The following is a 15136-nucleotide window of genomic DNA, read 5'->3' as shown; positions in this document are numbered from 1 at the left end:
CCAAAACTTCAGGCAGTGTTTTCCAAATTGGAGTTTCATATTCTGTGCTCAAATAAGGTGACAGATTCCCTTACTGAGGTCTGAGTACTCACCCAGCTCACACACGTGTATTGTGAATCTCTCCATGAGTAGCATATACAGCTATTTCCTAACATTTGATCTAAAACCCATTCTTCATGCCACATCTTCACCATTAATGAGCCTGAGTCCAGCTGAATGCCAGTGTTAGACTTTAAATAGTCTAAACATTTCTCCTCAGAACTAATCCAACATAATTTAGTTATTTATCTTGTTTGGCTGATTCTAAACCACTAGAATCTAAGTTCCACGACAACAGTGTTTTTTTGTCTTGTTTATTCACTATCATGTTCCCAGTGTCCAGGGCAGAGCCTGGCACATAGTAGGTGCTTAATAAATACTTGTTGTAAGAATGAATGAATGGGCAAATGAACAAACACTTTTTATTCTGTCCACAAGTCCTCAGTGAAGAGGGCTCAAGTTTTGCTATAATTATACCAAATTCTGATCCATGTGGTTTATATTCCTGGACAATTTGTGTAATATTTATTCTGGCTGCTGGTCTTTTCACTGTATTTTTTCTGGATGGACAAGTTGGAAGAGTTAAGACAGTGAAGCAGGAGTGAGGGCCTTAAGTTCTGACTCGACTCTCTTGGTGATGATAATAATAACTAACATTGGTATGGTAATTTTCTTCCAGAAGTTATTGCGTTTGGTTCTCAAAATATGCCTGTGAGGCAGGTGTTGAGACCTTCATTTTCAGGTAGATAGGCAAGCTGAGAGACACTCTCTCCACTCAGGTGGTATTAGATCAGCTTTGCTGTAAACCTTGGTCTTAACATGTCAAAGTCCATGTTTATTTCGCGGCAGCCAGCTGCCTCCCTCGCTGGTTGTGTACGCTGGGAAGCCACTTTCCCTTTCGGGGCCTTGGTTCCCACATCTAGAAAATGCCCAGATGGTCTCTTAGATTCCTTCCAACTTTAGAACCTATGACTCTATGAGCCGTTTTTTTTCCTCCATTACCTATTTGAAAAATTGCCATAGCTTTAAAAAGTACTAAAATAATGAGATTTTATGTCTGCTTGTAATTGCACAGCTCTTTCAAAATCTGATTCAGGTGTTAAAAATCAAAGAAATTATGGAAATTTTCTCTTTCTTTTCAAGTAATGCCTAGGAACAGAATACCTTGAAAAAGAATGCATTTGTTTTGTTAAGCATAGCGCCCTCAGAAGGCCCTTCTTTATTTAAAAAAATGCCAGGAGAGGATTTTTCTTTGAGCTTATTTCAAAACAAAACATACAGAAGAAAATATAGGAACTTTTCTAGAAATGAAGCCATTAAGAGCAGAATAAAAATAAATAAATCTGAAATATTTAATCACCAAGTAGCTAAATAAATAAACGTTTCCAAAAAGAAAAGGCAAAACTTAGTCTTCAGTTTATTTACCTGGTAAATTCGCTTTGTATGCAAAACATTTGTATTATTCACATATCTTCGTCTGTTTAAACAAGGCAATTAAACTACCGTTGGGCCACACAGCCACCAGAACGAGCGAGTTGCATTTCTTCTCCATGGGGCATTTTGTTTTGTCTCCTGCTTTTATTTGCAGCCGCATAGAAATGACCTACGTTTTGTGTCACGTGAAAAAACTTTACACAGAAATATCTGTATGTGCACATCCTTTTTGGGGTTTTATTTTGCTTAAAAAGTAGAATTCACACGGGCCAAAAAAAAAAAAGACATGCAAAATATTTTTGTGCACACCTCTAACACACTACATTCCACTTATGAAATCTTAAAATTTAAAAAAAAAATCCCAAAGCAAGAATACCTTGGTTGAAAAGTTAACATTATAAAAGCTAGATTCCTAACACAAACACTGCAGACACAAGTCACTCAGTTGCCAAAAGTTAATGTTTGTAAATGTTAAATAAATGTCAACAATTAAGAGACAAGAACTATAAATCCAAAGTGTATTCTCCACCGTGAACGCTTAAAAACTGTGTGTGGTGTCATAGGACATCCACAGTATTAACTTGAAACGGATACAACCTTAACCCGGACGCTACGCCAAACGTACAAACACCGAGGGAACCGTATTCAAAACTACCTCCTCTCCTTGCTACCTTGAAAATATTTTTTTTGTTTATTTTGCGTTTTGGTGAATAAGAGTGCCTCACAAGCTACACTAAGATGTAGAAACACCGATTCAATAAATGACTGTGACGAGGTTGTCCTTTGAGATATTTCACTTTTCCTTTTACTGACTGTACGCTTTTTAGTGATCATACGTGTTTGTGTGTATGTGTGTGTGTGTAAATCCTTTTAAAAGATATTTTGGAAACTTTAGGGGACTTTTTTTTCCTTCCCTCAAAACCAGTCCCTGATAATTTAATTTAATAGTTGGTTGTTTTGGGGGGGGTTTTAGTGAAGATCTGCTTAGAGCCTTTCTGTATAGTCAGCAACCTCCTTGTCCCCTGTATATTTGAACTTTCCAAAAATAACAGAATGCTCTGAGTTACTTGTTTGCTACTCCTGGAAGACCTCCAGGCACTCCCAGCAGACTTTGCTGCCTCGTGCTTTATGTTCACCTTATTGCTCCAAAGGTAAAGCGTCTGGCACTCCCCGAGGATGGTGGTGGCTTCACCCTTGGAAAAAACACATGGGCCTCCTGCTAGGGACCCATCTAGCTGCTTCCTTCTCCCTCGGGGAGAAGGGACGCACTCAGTAGAATGGCAGTGCCCTGGAAGCCTCAGTTCTCAGAAGAAAAAGTGTTCTAATGCATTCCCGTAAAACATGTGAAACGTGCAAAGAGAAAATCCGAAACAGGAGTGAGGAGAGAGGAGCAGTGGACGGGAAGAGTGCCCAGTGCTGTGCTCAGGTGGGAGGCAGCCGCCCACAGCCTGCCTCAAGGCCAGGCTCCATGAGCACGCCACCGTGCTCCCTGCAAGGGAAGGAGACGACCCCATCTCCAGCCTCTGGAACTAAGCTTCTATCACCAAACAGCTTTCAAATGCTTACTTAACTCAGGCTATCACTAATATTTTAAAGAAGTTTGAAGACCCAAGTCTATTTCAATAAATACTTAAATAATTGCTAAGTCAACTGAGCTCACCCATTCTCAAAATATTGGCCAAAATGGCGAATAAGTGTCTATCAGTCCATCTTTTCCTTCCGGCAGTCAACACACTTGTACGTAATCGTGCTGGATTTAAAGGAACATATGAGAAGGATGCTGCAGATCTGAGTGGGAGGGCCTGCCAACGCATGTGTTCTTGCTCAGGTTGGCAGAAAGTAATCTTCATCCCCACCCGGAGCTTGGGCATGTTCTCAACTTATTTATTCTGCCATCCTGTCTCAGACACTGCCTCTCTCTTCTTTCCCACAGGTCACCAAGCCTGTTGGGGGAAGGGGTGCTAAGGAAGACTCGCTAAGTGAGCAGTCATAGGCCTGGGAGTGAAATGCATGCACAAAACGGGACACTCATGCTAACGCACCTCACAAAGCAAAACAAAGGCCAAACACAACCCAGAGTCGTCGTAAAAATCTCCTCTCACACACAGCAAAGCAAAACTGGAAAAACCCAATTCCACTTTCGCACCGCAATTCCAACAGGAGCGAAGCCTTCAGGGGACAGTGCAATGTTTCCGACTGAAAGAGGGTAACGGAAGAGCCCGTCTTGGCTCAACCATCTGCAGTGTGAGCCACAGCCCTTCCCGAAGCCCCATCAATTGCCCAGCGGCTCCCGGAAGACATCTCTTTGGATGTCTGGGCTCCCTTTAGAATGTTCGAGTCTGTTCAAGGCCTGAAGTCTGATGTGCAGAGGTAGCCATGACGCTAGTCATGGAATAACACTTCCTTTTTTGGTGAGGAAAGCCCAATCGGTCTTAGCTAACCAGCTCTCAGCTATGGCTCTAAAAATACCCCGCAGCCAGGACTGTTGGCACTTGGCTTGTTTGCCAGAGGAGCTCGAAAGAACTCCGCAGACGCTCCAGATTCTCCACAACTGCTCTGAGCTCCGTCTCTGCTCCGGGGACCTCAGGGAAGTGTCCGCCTTCGGGAAAGTGACTTTTCGTTTTTCACTTTTGCGTTCTTGGATTCCTGTCCTTTAACATTTGAAGTACAATTCCAGTCTTGGATTAATTACTAGCTTGGTTTAGGAATCTTCATTTGGCTCCTAGTCTGAACTATGCAAATACATGATCTGAGTGCAGAAGAAAGGACTAAAATTATACTTCAAAAGGGCTCCGTCGCTTCCTGTCTTCCCTCTTTCCCCTCAAAAGAAACACCAGCCTCCTTGAATCCTTTGTTGCCAGCAGCAGGAGCAGCTCGCAGCCTGTCCGCATCCGACGCCCTGGGCTCCCTACACGTGGATGGCGTGCGCGTGCTTCTTGCACAGCGGTTTGTCTTTCTTGGAGTAGAACGGCTGCCCCTCCAGATTCACGTGGCAGACCTGGGGCAGAGAACAGACCGGCGTGAGATGGGCCCTCATAGCCCATGAGGCAGGGGGACCTGAGCAAAAGATTTCAGTCACCCCTGTAAGACAAAGCACCCTCACCTGCAGACGGGAGAAAAGACAACAGGCTGTTTCTCCCCACTACAAATTCTTCACGACTGAAGATTAGAGGAGATGGGTTGAACCATATAAAATTTAAAACTCCCAAAGAGGAACGTGGAAGAAAACTCAAATTGACTTAAATTAATTAAATCTAATGGGATAGAGAAAATATACACAATGAAGAGGACCAATTGACGCTCTCCAAAATTTATAAGGAACCAAGACAAGTTCACCAATCAATATCCACTGAGAGGATAAATACGTAAAGAAATACCATTAGTAAACTAACAATCACGTCAGAAAAAACTATCCTTGCTAATAATTATAGGAAAAAGAAAACCTCCATGAGATACCACTAGACACCTATCTGTGAATCTATCAAAATAAATAAAGCAAACAAACTCAATGGCTTGTCACCTTTAACCTTACAAGAATGTAGCCAGAAAGTGGGGAAGAAAATGTAATTGATCAGAAGTCAGCAATGCCAAAAGGGAATCAGGCCTACTCGTGCACTGCTGGGGACACATGACTCAACTCAGTTTGTAAGGGATGTGGCAACCCTGAGGAGGAGCCAGAAGGATGTGCCCACCCCATACCCGGTAACACCACTCTGGACAATTCCATCTTGCAGAAACTACTGCACAGAACAAGAAAGCAATGTGTACTCAACTAAAAACTGAAAACTACTTATATTTCTCTCAATAGGAGGATGATTAAGTAAATTTTTTATGGTATATTTTTCCAACAGAAGGCCACCACGAAAATAAGAAATCAAATATGGAAAAATGAATGCAGGGAAATATTCTATGAGAAAAAAAAACAGAGGCGAAATTATATATCCCCATGATGACAACATATGAACGCAGTCTGAAGATGGAGAAATCACGGAAGCGAGCTAAGGAATATCTGAGGAGGTTACTGTGGGTCAGGCAGGATGTCAGACGCTGTAGATACACAATCTCATTTACTTCTCACGGAAACCTCAGGGGGTAGGTATGACTTTTCCCTATTTCACAGTTGAAAAACTGAGGCTCAGAGAGCCCAAGAGTCTTGCTTAAGTCACAGACCCACTAAGTTGTAAAGCTGGAAATCCATGTCTATCTAGGTCTGCAAGACTCCAGTTCTATGCTAATTTTTCCCACACCCCACAGCAGAGAGGGGCTATGTTTACTTGAAATTGTTCTGGGCTTACGGACGGACTTGTACAGAGGTAGCCCTCTGAGTTTGTTGGACTACCAATATGTAGGCCGGCCCTGGGTGGGCAAAATGTCAACGGTCAGAGTCAATTGGGAAGTCACATTGGCTGGGGTGGGCCCCAGCCCCAGAAAGGGCACTGAGGATCCCTAATGGGGAGCAGAATTGGGGGCCACGTCCAGGACTCTGACCATGGAAGTAGTGCAGATGGAGTTCTCATGAACAGGTAGGCGTGAGGATAGAGAATCATCCTCCTGAGAAGACCTTGGGTCAGTGAGCATGTGTCCACTTCAACAGAGTTGGAAAGAAAAGTGGCATCATGGTGGCTCCATGTGCAAGGCCCTGATGGCCAGTTGAGGATGTTGTACTTGGGATCACACAGGGCCGCCAATAGGTCCTGGAAGCCAGTGACCTGAAAAAGTGTCCAAAAACATCCCAAGTGGATGCAGGGATGTTGAGTGTAACCAGGCTCTTGTAGTGGCCTCAAGCTGCTGGGACAAATTGGAGACAAGTCCAAGAAGGTGGCATCCAAGATCCAACTGATGAGGACGGGTTTCAAGGGAGACAGAAAGGCAGCTCTGGAGCAAGTTGGCAAGGAGCAGCCTGTCAACATCTGGGGCTCTGGCCAGGAGACCCTGCCTGGTCTGGGACAGTGCTGGTTCATTCTACAACTTTGGGATGAGTCAGGCTGGAAAGGGTGCCAGGGCACTGAGGACCAAGGAGTGAGGAAGGGCCAGAGCCTCAGAGGTGGCTCATTGATAAGATGGGGCTGAGGGCAGGAACCGTCATAGGGAGGCATGCTGTGTCTTGGGCCAGGAGACTGCAGAAGGGATGCAAGTCGGGTTCATGGTGGAGGAGGCCTCCAGCCTACCCAGCACAGGGACACAGCAGGATGGTCCAGCCCCCAGGCTCTGTGGTCAAGTGGCATCAGGGCCTGGCTGGGAAGGTGTGATGGCCATGGACAGCGCTGACCCTACAGAGTGGAAGGCACTGAAATAGGCTAGCTGCAGCAGCCCCTCTAACTGCTCACAAAAGTTACACCACCACCCATCCTCTCCTGATACCCACACCAATAGGGAAGGGCTGGAAACCAACTAGACTTAGAGGAAAAGAGAGGCCAGTAAGACATCTCTCCCCTGCTGGATTGGTAGGACCCAAATCCTTTCCATTGGAACTCAAGTGCCAAAGCCGGACAGGAGCTTAACCCTCACCCCAACCCACACTGCCCTTCCGTGTCTCCATTTCATATGCCTGGTACTTCAGAGATGCTCTCTTGTCCGCTCTTTAACTGCTCATATATGTCAGCTTTGTTTTCCTTTCAAGATTCTAAATTCCTTGAGGGTGGAGATTTGTTCTGGGATCCTCCCGTATTCCCCAAACTCAAGGAATGTTTGGTAAATTGAAATAGTCTAAAGTATGTGCTCTCCTGAGATGTAACTGATGGGAAAACAGCACATCAGCTGGGAGAGCTGGTCCTGATCTTCCTTTCTTACTCTTTTTTTTAAAAATATATGCTCATTAGAAGTGATCTGAAAATATAAAGTGATGGAAAGAGAACAAAAAAAAAAAGCCCTCAAAGTTTTCCCATCAAAAGATTGCCTTCCCAAAATTAAACCAAGTTCTGTTTTGAAATATCTTAATGGGGCAGTGAGTGCCACACACGGCTAATTTGAGGGAAGATGTAAGCATTCTCCATGCCGATTCTCTGAAGGATGGGACCTCCCTGGTTTCTTTGGGCAACGCTCTGGGTCTCACACCTGGCTGGAACTTATTTGTAATCTCAGCCTGAACAACCCCAAGCTTTACTGCTTCCTCTGGTCTCTCTCCAGGACTTGTACCATCGTGACTCTCAGCCAAACACAGCAGGCTTGAGGGCGCAGACCCACGCTCTCCTTTGCCATACTTCTCTCTGCACGCAACACAGATCTCTCATGAGCCTGCCCTCGGAGAACAGGCCTTCTGTGCCACTGTCTTCCCTGGACTTTCTCCAAGACTCTTGGATCCTTCTAGAAGTTGGGTAACTAGCTGTGCAGGCAGCATCTTTGGATCAGACAAGCCACGGCTTGAATGTAAGGGTCAGAGAGCCCTATGCTGTGCCTTGCTGAGCTGTGGCTCTGCAGAGGACAATCCTAAAGCCAGAATATTTATATCGTTGTCCCTTTTTGGAGGGGAGGCCCTGATGTAGTTAAGGCCCCTAAAAGGCAACTAGAGAATCTGTTCAAAGAGCTGAAAAATCAGAGTGCTATGGATTGAATTGTGACCCCCACCAAATTCATACGCCAGAGTCCTAAACCCCAGTACCTCCTGCCTACTCAGCACAGGGACTCAGCAGCGACCTTATTTGGAAATAGAATCTTTGCGGATGTAATGAAGATGTGAGTTAAGATGAGGTCGTACTGGAGTAAGGTGGGCCCTTAATCCAATATGACCAATGTCCCTATAGGAAGAGGAGAAGCACACAGAGAGACACAGAGGAGAAGGCCACGTGAAGACACACACAGGACAGCCCTGTGACGATGAAGGCAGACACTGGAGTTACACAGCTCCAAGCCAAGAGACACCACGGACTGCTGGCAGCTCCCAGAAGCTGGGAGGGAGAGCATGGCCCTGCTGACACCTTGATTTTGGACTTCTGGCCCCCACAGCTGTGAGAGAATAAATTTCTGTTGTAGAAGCCATCAGTTTGTGGTACTTTGTTATGGCAGTCCTAGCAAACTAATACACAGAATAAATACAACACACCCACAAGTTGGGGGGAGGCGTATAGAAATGAAGTGTGAAACCTGAAGTGTGTTGCAGTAAACTTTATGACTAGGGTTGTCCTGTGTCATAAGTTTATAAAAATTACTCAAGTTTAAACTATACAGATCTTTCATACATTCCCCAAATTTACCTTGAGCAGCTCTGGTTAAAAATAATAGTAATAATAATAATAATAGTAGTAGTAGCACATTAATTTTCCCAAATACAGCTCAGTCCATTACAGTCTCACCTTACAGGGCCTCATCAGAGATGACTATTTCTAACTCGACTGCAGAGTCGAAACGTCAGTGGGCTCATTGCTGTGCCCCGACCCCAACCCAAAGCCCTCAGAAGGAAAATGCCAATCTCATGGTGGAAATGACCGGGCTGTTGAGCAGAAAGAAACTGCACATGGTTAATAGTTAATCTAAGGCTTATCTCCTGGCAACAATATATCAAGAACAGGACCATTTAGGAAAATGAAATGATACTCAGTTCTGCTTTCGAAAGGTTCTATCAAAAGAAACCTTATCTCAGCTTCTCATAGGATTAGTCAATATGCTCTGATCTAGTGTTTCTGGTGAAAATCGGGGGGAAAACCCTTGAATCATTTCATCATATTTAAAACAATCTATAACCATAGGAAGCCACCCCCTATTTAAACCCCAGTGTCACTGGCTGATCCCACCTATTGAGAGCATCGCTGGTGAGGAAAGTTGCTGGTTTCCCAGATCCTGGGACATTCTGCTGTTGTCCTTCATGAAACGGAAAGTGACAAAGCCACAATGGTTGATAAATTATTAGTAATAAAACTTGGCTTGACTGTGACATATCAAGGCATCATTGTATTTGCCAGCATTTAAAACAGATCAGAATATCAGGATGCCAGAGCTGAAAGGGATGTAGAGGGTTGGTCTCTGGCCCGCCTTGGTCCCTCCTGCCCCCTCTCAGGAAGTCAGAACCCCAGGCTAAAAACATACTGCGCAAATGAAGCAGGTGTCATGCCAGGTGTGTCCCAGAGCTTCGATAAACTTGTCACCGGCCTCCACAGGGAAATCGCAGCCATGACACTTGGTGCTGAATAGATTGATGTAGTCTGAAATGAAAGGCAGAGTGAAGACCCGGCCGCCAGGCAGGCTGGGAGGAACGTCCTGGCCACATGGACCCAGCGCCAGGACAACCCCCCAAATCACTAGGCTTGGGACAGTGGGTGAAAACTAACTGGTTATTTGTCATCCTACAGACAAAATACTCAGTTATGTGAGTGGTGTTTTAAATTTCCTTTTCCAATAATTTGCACTGAGGTCGTGCAGATTCACTAGTAGTGACAAAACCGTCACTACCCTGCGCTGGTTTGATTGGCAAACACTTTCTGGAACTGTCGTTAACCTTCTGCAGAGTGATCTTGGCCTCTGTCCCTGTCACCTCTTGTAGTCCAAACAGACTAATCCCAAAAAAGAAAAAAGATTCAAATTTCCCAGCAGCTATGCTTATTTTGGAAGAAGGAGAACCCATAACACTTTTAAGAGTCATAGAATGGTCTTTGCTTGGCCATTCTTCTGTCACTGGGCAATTGTGCTGACAACAGATTTTCACTACTAGAAACAATATTTGAGCTACTTTGTCGGGACGCATCGCCGACTCCCCCAGCCAAGGAGATAATAATACCAATTATTATTTGTATCCTGCTTTACAGTTTACCAAGCATTCTCATGTAGATGGTATTATTTACCAGTATCTCGACGTCAAGGTCTATGTATTAGTTTTCTTTGTACTCCCAGTGCAGTGCCTGGTGCACAAGTCAGTACCCAGCACATATGTGTTGAATGAATGAGCGAATGGATGAACCAATAAAAAAATAAATCAATGAATGAACTTAGTTTTTGCAAAATTCCTCGGAGACTGAACTATTACTGTTTTTCTGTTTTGTTTTATTTTGTGGATGAGGAAACCGAGGCTCCAAGAAGTGAAGGGCATAGCCAGAGTCACACGGCTGAGACCCAGGGGCCAGGTCCCATGCTTCTCCCGGACAAGAGCTGTCCTCTCTGGGTCATGGGGGCAGCATTTCTACTGCACTCCCTCTAGAACTCGTTCAGATTCTTTGAGAGAAGCTCGATGCCTTTTACAAAGCCTTCACGCCCCCAGAAACGTACTTGGCTCTCCACAGCTCTGCCACAGCGGGTTTTTTCTTACAGTGAGTCTCTGCTCAGATCTCCTCGTGGACAGCGTGCCCCTTCACTGTCTCACCACGTGCCGAGAGGCAGGTGCCATGGGGGTTATGAACTTGGGTTCTAAAGAAAGACAGAGCTGGGTTCAAATCCCAGCTCTCCTAAGAAATTGTCCAAACCTGGGGCAAGTTGCCTAACTTCTCAATGCCTCAACTTTCCCATCTAAATAATGGGAATAACTATAGTACCTAACTCATGGGGTTATACAGAGTAAATAAGAGCCTGTATGTGAAATACTTGGCACAAATACTCAAAAATGTTGGCTCTTACTTTGAATGATGAAAAGAGGGAAGTGAACGTGACATGAGTGCCTACTATGTGCCAGGCCAGTATTAGTGCCTTTCTATGTTTCTTGTTTAATCTTCACAGCAGCTCTGCGAAGAAGCATTATTGCCATTGTAAAGTCAAGGAACCTGGCTGTCAAGGTACCATCACAGAAGCGGTGAGGAGCCTGGAGGACTCCAAAGTTCAGCCTTTTTCCAGGACTGCATGCTCTCCTCTTATCTATTTCCCAGTGAGCTTTGATAAGTTCTATCTCTTGCATATTTTCTCCAACACATGATTTCCCCTTTGGGGTTTAATTACAGTTTGTCATGCAAATGCGTTTACATAAATTGCAGTCCATTAATCTGTCTCTCACGGAATACTTAATTTCTTCAGGAGGCAGAAGTCTGTCACCTCACCAGAGCTAGGAAAACATTATTCTGCTTCATTTAGAAAGTTTCAATAGGTTTACCGTTCACTCTGTGGTCAGTAGGAACTTACCAGTGTGGGCTGAGAACAGGACTATAGGCTAACCCATGTCCACTGTAGGGCAAACCCCGCACCCCACTTCTCTCTCGTTACTCCCAGTCGTCTCCAGGTGCCCCAGACCCTCTCTATGACCTCCCTGTCTCTGTATGAACCAGTTCCTGGCCTCGGAAAACCCTCCCCACTTTGCCTACCTGAAGCTCTGCAATCCTTTGGGCCCAGCCTTCCTTCTGGGAAGTCCTCATCACCAACCCCAACCAAGACAGATGAGATGGGCTTCCTGAGGGCTTCTCCTGGGCTTCCCTCCCTCTGCATTCATTCATTCCTTCATTCATTCATTCATATCTCTTAACTGTCTATTTACATGCCGGCATATCACATGATGATGGGTCTGCTTGAGGCTTTCGAGGGCAGAGACCCCCTCCTCTATGCTCAGTGCCTTTCACAGGAAGTCTCACACATTTGATGGCTAAATGATGAATGGACAAACAAAGAAATGGTTCCAAAAAACCTTATTAAATAGTGCTTCCTTCTCCTGCTGTGCAGCCTATGGTTTTTCACAGATTAAGCTCTTACAATGGCTTGAATTTATTTTTGCAATGTCTAGTCTTGCCTACCGATTGATTTTTCTGTTTTAAACTTGATTCTGTATGATCTGGAGAATTGCCGCTTTGTTTTAAAATTTGGTAGCACAGGTCTGACCCTAATACAGTAAAAGAAAAAAAAAAGCTGATTTTTTTCCTCATTCATTCTACAAAAAGAGAATGTAATTGGTATCGAATTAAGTTTGTTCATGGGCCTTGCCCACCAGGAGCACAATCTAGTTCCTCATTTATTCCTTCCTTTACTTCTCCTATTAGGTCTTTATAATTTTCTTTGACTGTCTTATGCCGCAAGTTGAATTCATACCCTGTATTTAATGGATTTTATTGCTATTGTAAAAGGATTAACATCCATCAAGGCACAGATGCTCGGTGTTGAAAAAGGGCTTAGTGCTTTACTAAAGCAGAGGCTCTCAAACGTTAGAATCATCTGGAGGGTTCATTAAAACACAGATTGCTGGGCCCCACCCCTCAGAGTTTCTGATTCAGCAGAGCTGGGGTGGGGCCCGAAGATCTGCATTTCTAACAAGTTCCAGGTGACACTGATGCTGCCAATTCTGGGACCACGCTTTGATTCCCAAACCGAACGGAATATCAGAATCACCTGGCAGGGAGGGGCACCCCATGAAATTCTGCTTCTATAGGTCTGAGAATTTATCTTCTCTATAGCTTTAAAGTTCCCCAGGTGATCGCGATGCACCAGCAGGCCTGGGCACTGCTCAGGTGTAGGCCCACCAATGAGAGGCTGACCCTCTACCTCTCTTCTATGCAAGATATCATTATACAGAAGTGTCAGCTCATTATTACAGTCAACTGAAATCTTTTTGGGTCTAGATCCTATCATTCTGGTTTCTCAGATTTGACAAGCCTCCCTCCGTGTCTTCTTCCAAGTTGTTGATAAAAATGATGACAAGGTACCACAATGAGATACCATCCCACACTCATTGGGATGGCTACTTCCAAAAATACAGAAAATAACAAGCGTGGGCAAAGATGTAGAGAAGTTGGAACCCCGTGCACTGTTGGTGGGAATGCAAGATGGTGCGACTGCTATGGAAAACAGCAAGGAGGTTCCTCAAAAATCAAAAATAGAACCACCAACTCATCCAGGAATCTTACCTCTGGGCATATACCCAAAAGGATTGAAAACAGAGTCTTGAGAAGGTATTTGCACACCCGTGTTCATAGCAGTAGTATTCACAACAGCCAAGAAGTGGAAGCAACTCAAATGTCCATCAGTCTTTTTGGGGGGTGACTGTGGAAAGGGGCAGTGGTGATAGTGGAAATCGATCATTCCTTTGCTAGCCTCAGACACCAATTGTGGCTTATCGCAAATTACGAAAGTTATAATGCTTTTAGTCAACTAATAACAGCAACTTGTATTGGCACAACAGCACTTTTATTAATTACCAGTTATCACCACATGCTTCTAAGAAAGGAAAAGACAGGTGTTATCTGCTTTTTACAGATAGGGAAACTGAGGCACAGACTGACTAAGTCATCCAATTAACTTCAGAGCTGGAAAGAGAATTCACCAGCATATAAGAACTCAAGAAATGTCTTTTATAATTTATTGTCAGGGGAAAGAGATTTTATTTTGTTTTGCTTAGGAACTGGGATGTTTTCTTTCTGGTTTTAAAGTAAACTAACTTACTGTGTTTCTCTTTTTGCCCTCAAATTTGCCTCCCCATCACTGCTGCTCTGTTATTCCTCATAATCAGCATGCTTGCTTTTCCCTCGTCTACTTGGTGCTGACTTTCTGGTTCTATTGTCTTAACCTTCATTTCTGTGTGACCTCTGTTGGAACCTGCCTCAAATCCTGGTCTGAAAGAGGCAGGCTATGAATAAATGAGGAAATGAGTGAACAAGTGATGAGTGAGGGGGGGAGTAAGTGAATGGCCAGTTAGCCAGGACACCCAACTCTAATAAAGTGCTTCTCCTTCAGATTCATGATTTACTCCAAGTTTTAAGACAACCTATAGCATTTTGGGGAACAGAGCAACTCTGAATTCAGACAGAGACCACAGATTCTGAAGGGGCTTCAAAGGAGCACGGGGTGGGGGATGTTCACGTGTTTGCTGCTTCACCCACTTTCTCTCGTTCAATCCTCCCCACAGCTCTGTGAGGCATTTCCCCCTTTTACAGACGGGAAAAGCGAGGCTCAGAGAAGTTTAGTAACTCACTCAGGGGTTCAAAGCCAGCCTGAGGTGGAGCCTGGAACAGAACCCTGGATGAAGCCCAGAGGCAAAGCCTTTTCAGATTAGACCTTGTGGTCTCCAACTCGAAGTCAACGGAAAGGTCTCCCCAGTGGTGACAAGATGCCAACTTGTAATCCACATATTTGGTGCCAAGAAGGGAGCACAGATTGAATGTGTGAAAAAGGAACCTACACACCCGCCCCCCATCACCCCCAAGAAAGCATGATTCTGCCATGTGGAGGCTCCTGCCGGTTCGATGTGAGCAGACACAAGCAGGAGTTCCCGGTGCCCGCCCCCTTCTCCCAGACTGTGGGGTCCCCCCACAGCCCCACTGTCCTACCCTTCTCGCAGTAGGGCTCCCCGTCTTCCATGTGGAAGAGGCTGTTCCCGAAGGGCTTCTTGCAGGCTGCACAGACGAAGCAGGTGGTGTGCCACGTCTGTCTCAGGGCGTGCATCACTTCCTGGGGGAATGAGCCTCAGCTCAGGACAGGAGAGTCCAGGGGAGAGAGGGAGCTGGGCTTGACTTCCCCCCCAAGCCCCGGCCTCTGCTGGCGCATCCTATAGGGGAGCAGGGCAGGAGAGCCCAGGAAGAGGGCCTTGGACAGGCTGAGGAAAGGCCCAGGTCGGGCAGACGAGGGGCTCCCTCACGCTGTGTTGCTGGCTGCCAGGTTCTGGGTGTGCTTCCATAAGCTGTGACGCTTAACCTTCCCATCAAACCTGGGAGGGAGGTACTGCTTGTTACTGCCATTTTATCAAAGGGGCACGGAAGGTCAAGGCCACGTGCAGGTGCACGGGGAGGTCAGGCTATGAAGCGATAACTCGCTGGGCAGAAGCTCCATCCGCCAC

The 15136-nt window shown here is 45.3% G+C and overlaps 1 protein-coding gene across 6 annotated transcripts in view; it reads right to left on the bottom strand.

Moving 5' to 3' along the window:
• Nucleotides 1–1432: 1432 nt before the first annotated feature.
• LDB3 (LIM domain binding 3) overlaps nucleotides 1433–15136 on the bottom strand; it is a 60248-nt gene continuing 46544 nt past the window's right edge. For all 6 annotated transcript variants that reach the window (XM_046655016.1, XM_046655019.1, XM_046655017.1 and 3 more), the window contains 3 exons: nucleotides 14631–14751; nucleotides 9493–9608; nucleotides 1433–4471 (listed from right to left, as the gene is read on the bottom strand). In XM_046655016.1, coding sequence (XP_046510972.1) covers nucleotides 4382–4471; nucleotides 9493–9608; nucleotides 14631–14751 — 327 coding nt within the window. In that variant the 3' untranslated portion in view covers nucleotides 1433–4381. The remainder of the gene's footprint in view (nucleotides 4472–9492; nucleotides 9609–14630; nucleotides 14752–15136) is intronic.

This window comes from Equus quagga, chromosome 2, assembly GCF_021613505.1.
Source record: "Equus quagga isolate Etosha38 chromosome 2, UCLA_HA_Equagga_1.0, whole genome shotgun sequence".
In the NCBI taxonomy this organism is placed as follows: Eukaryota; Metazoa; Chordata; class Mammalia; order Perissodactyla; family Equidae; genus Equus; species Equus quagga.
This window is presented reverse-complemented; position numbering and strand designations above follow the sequence as displayed.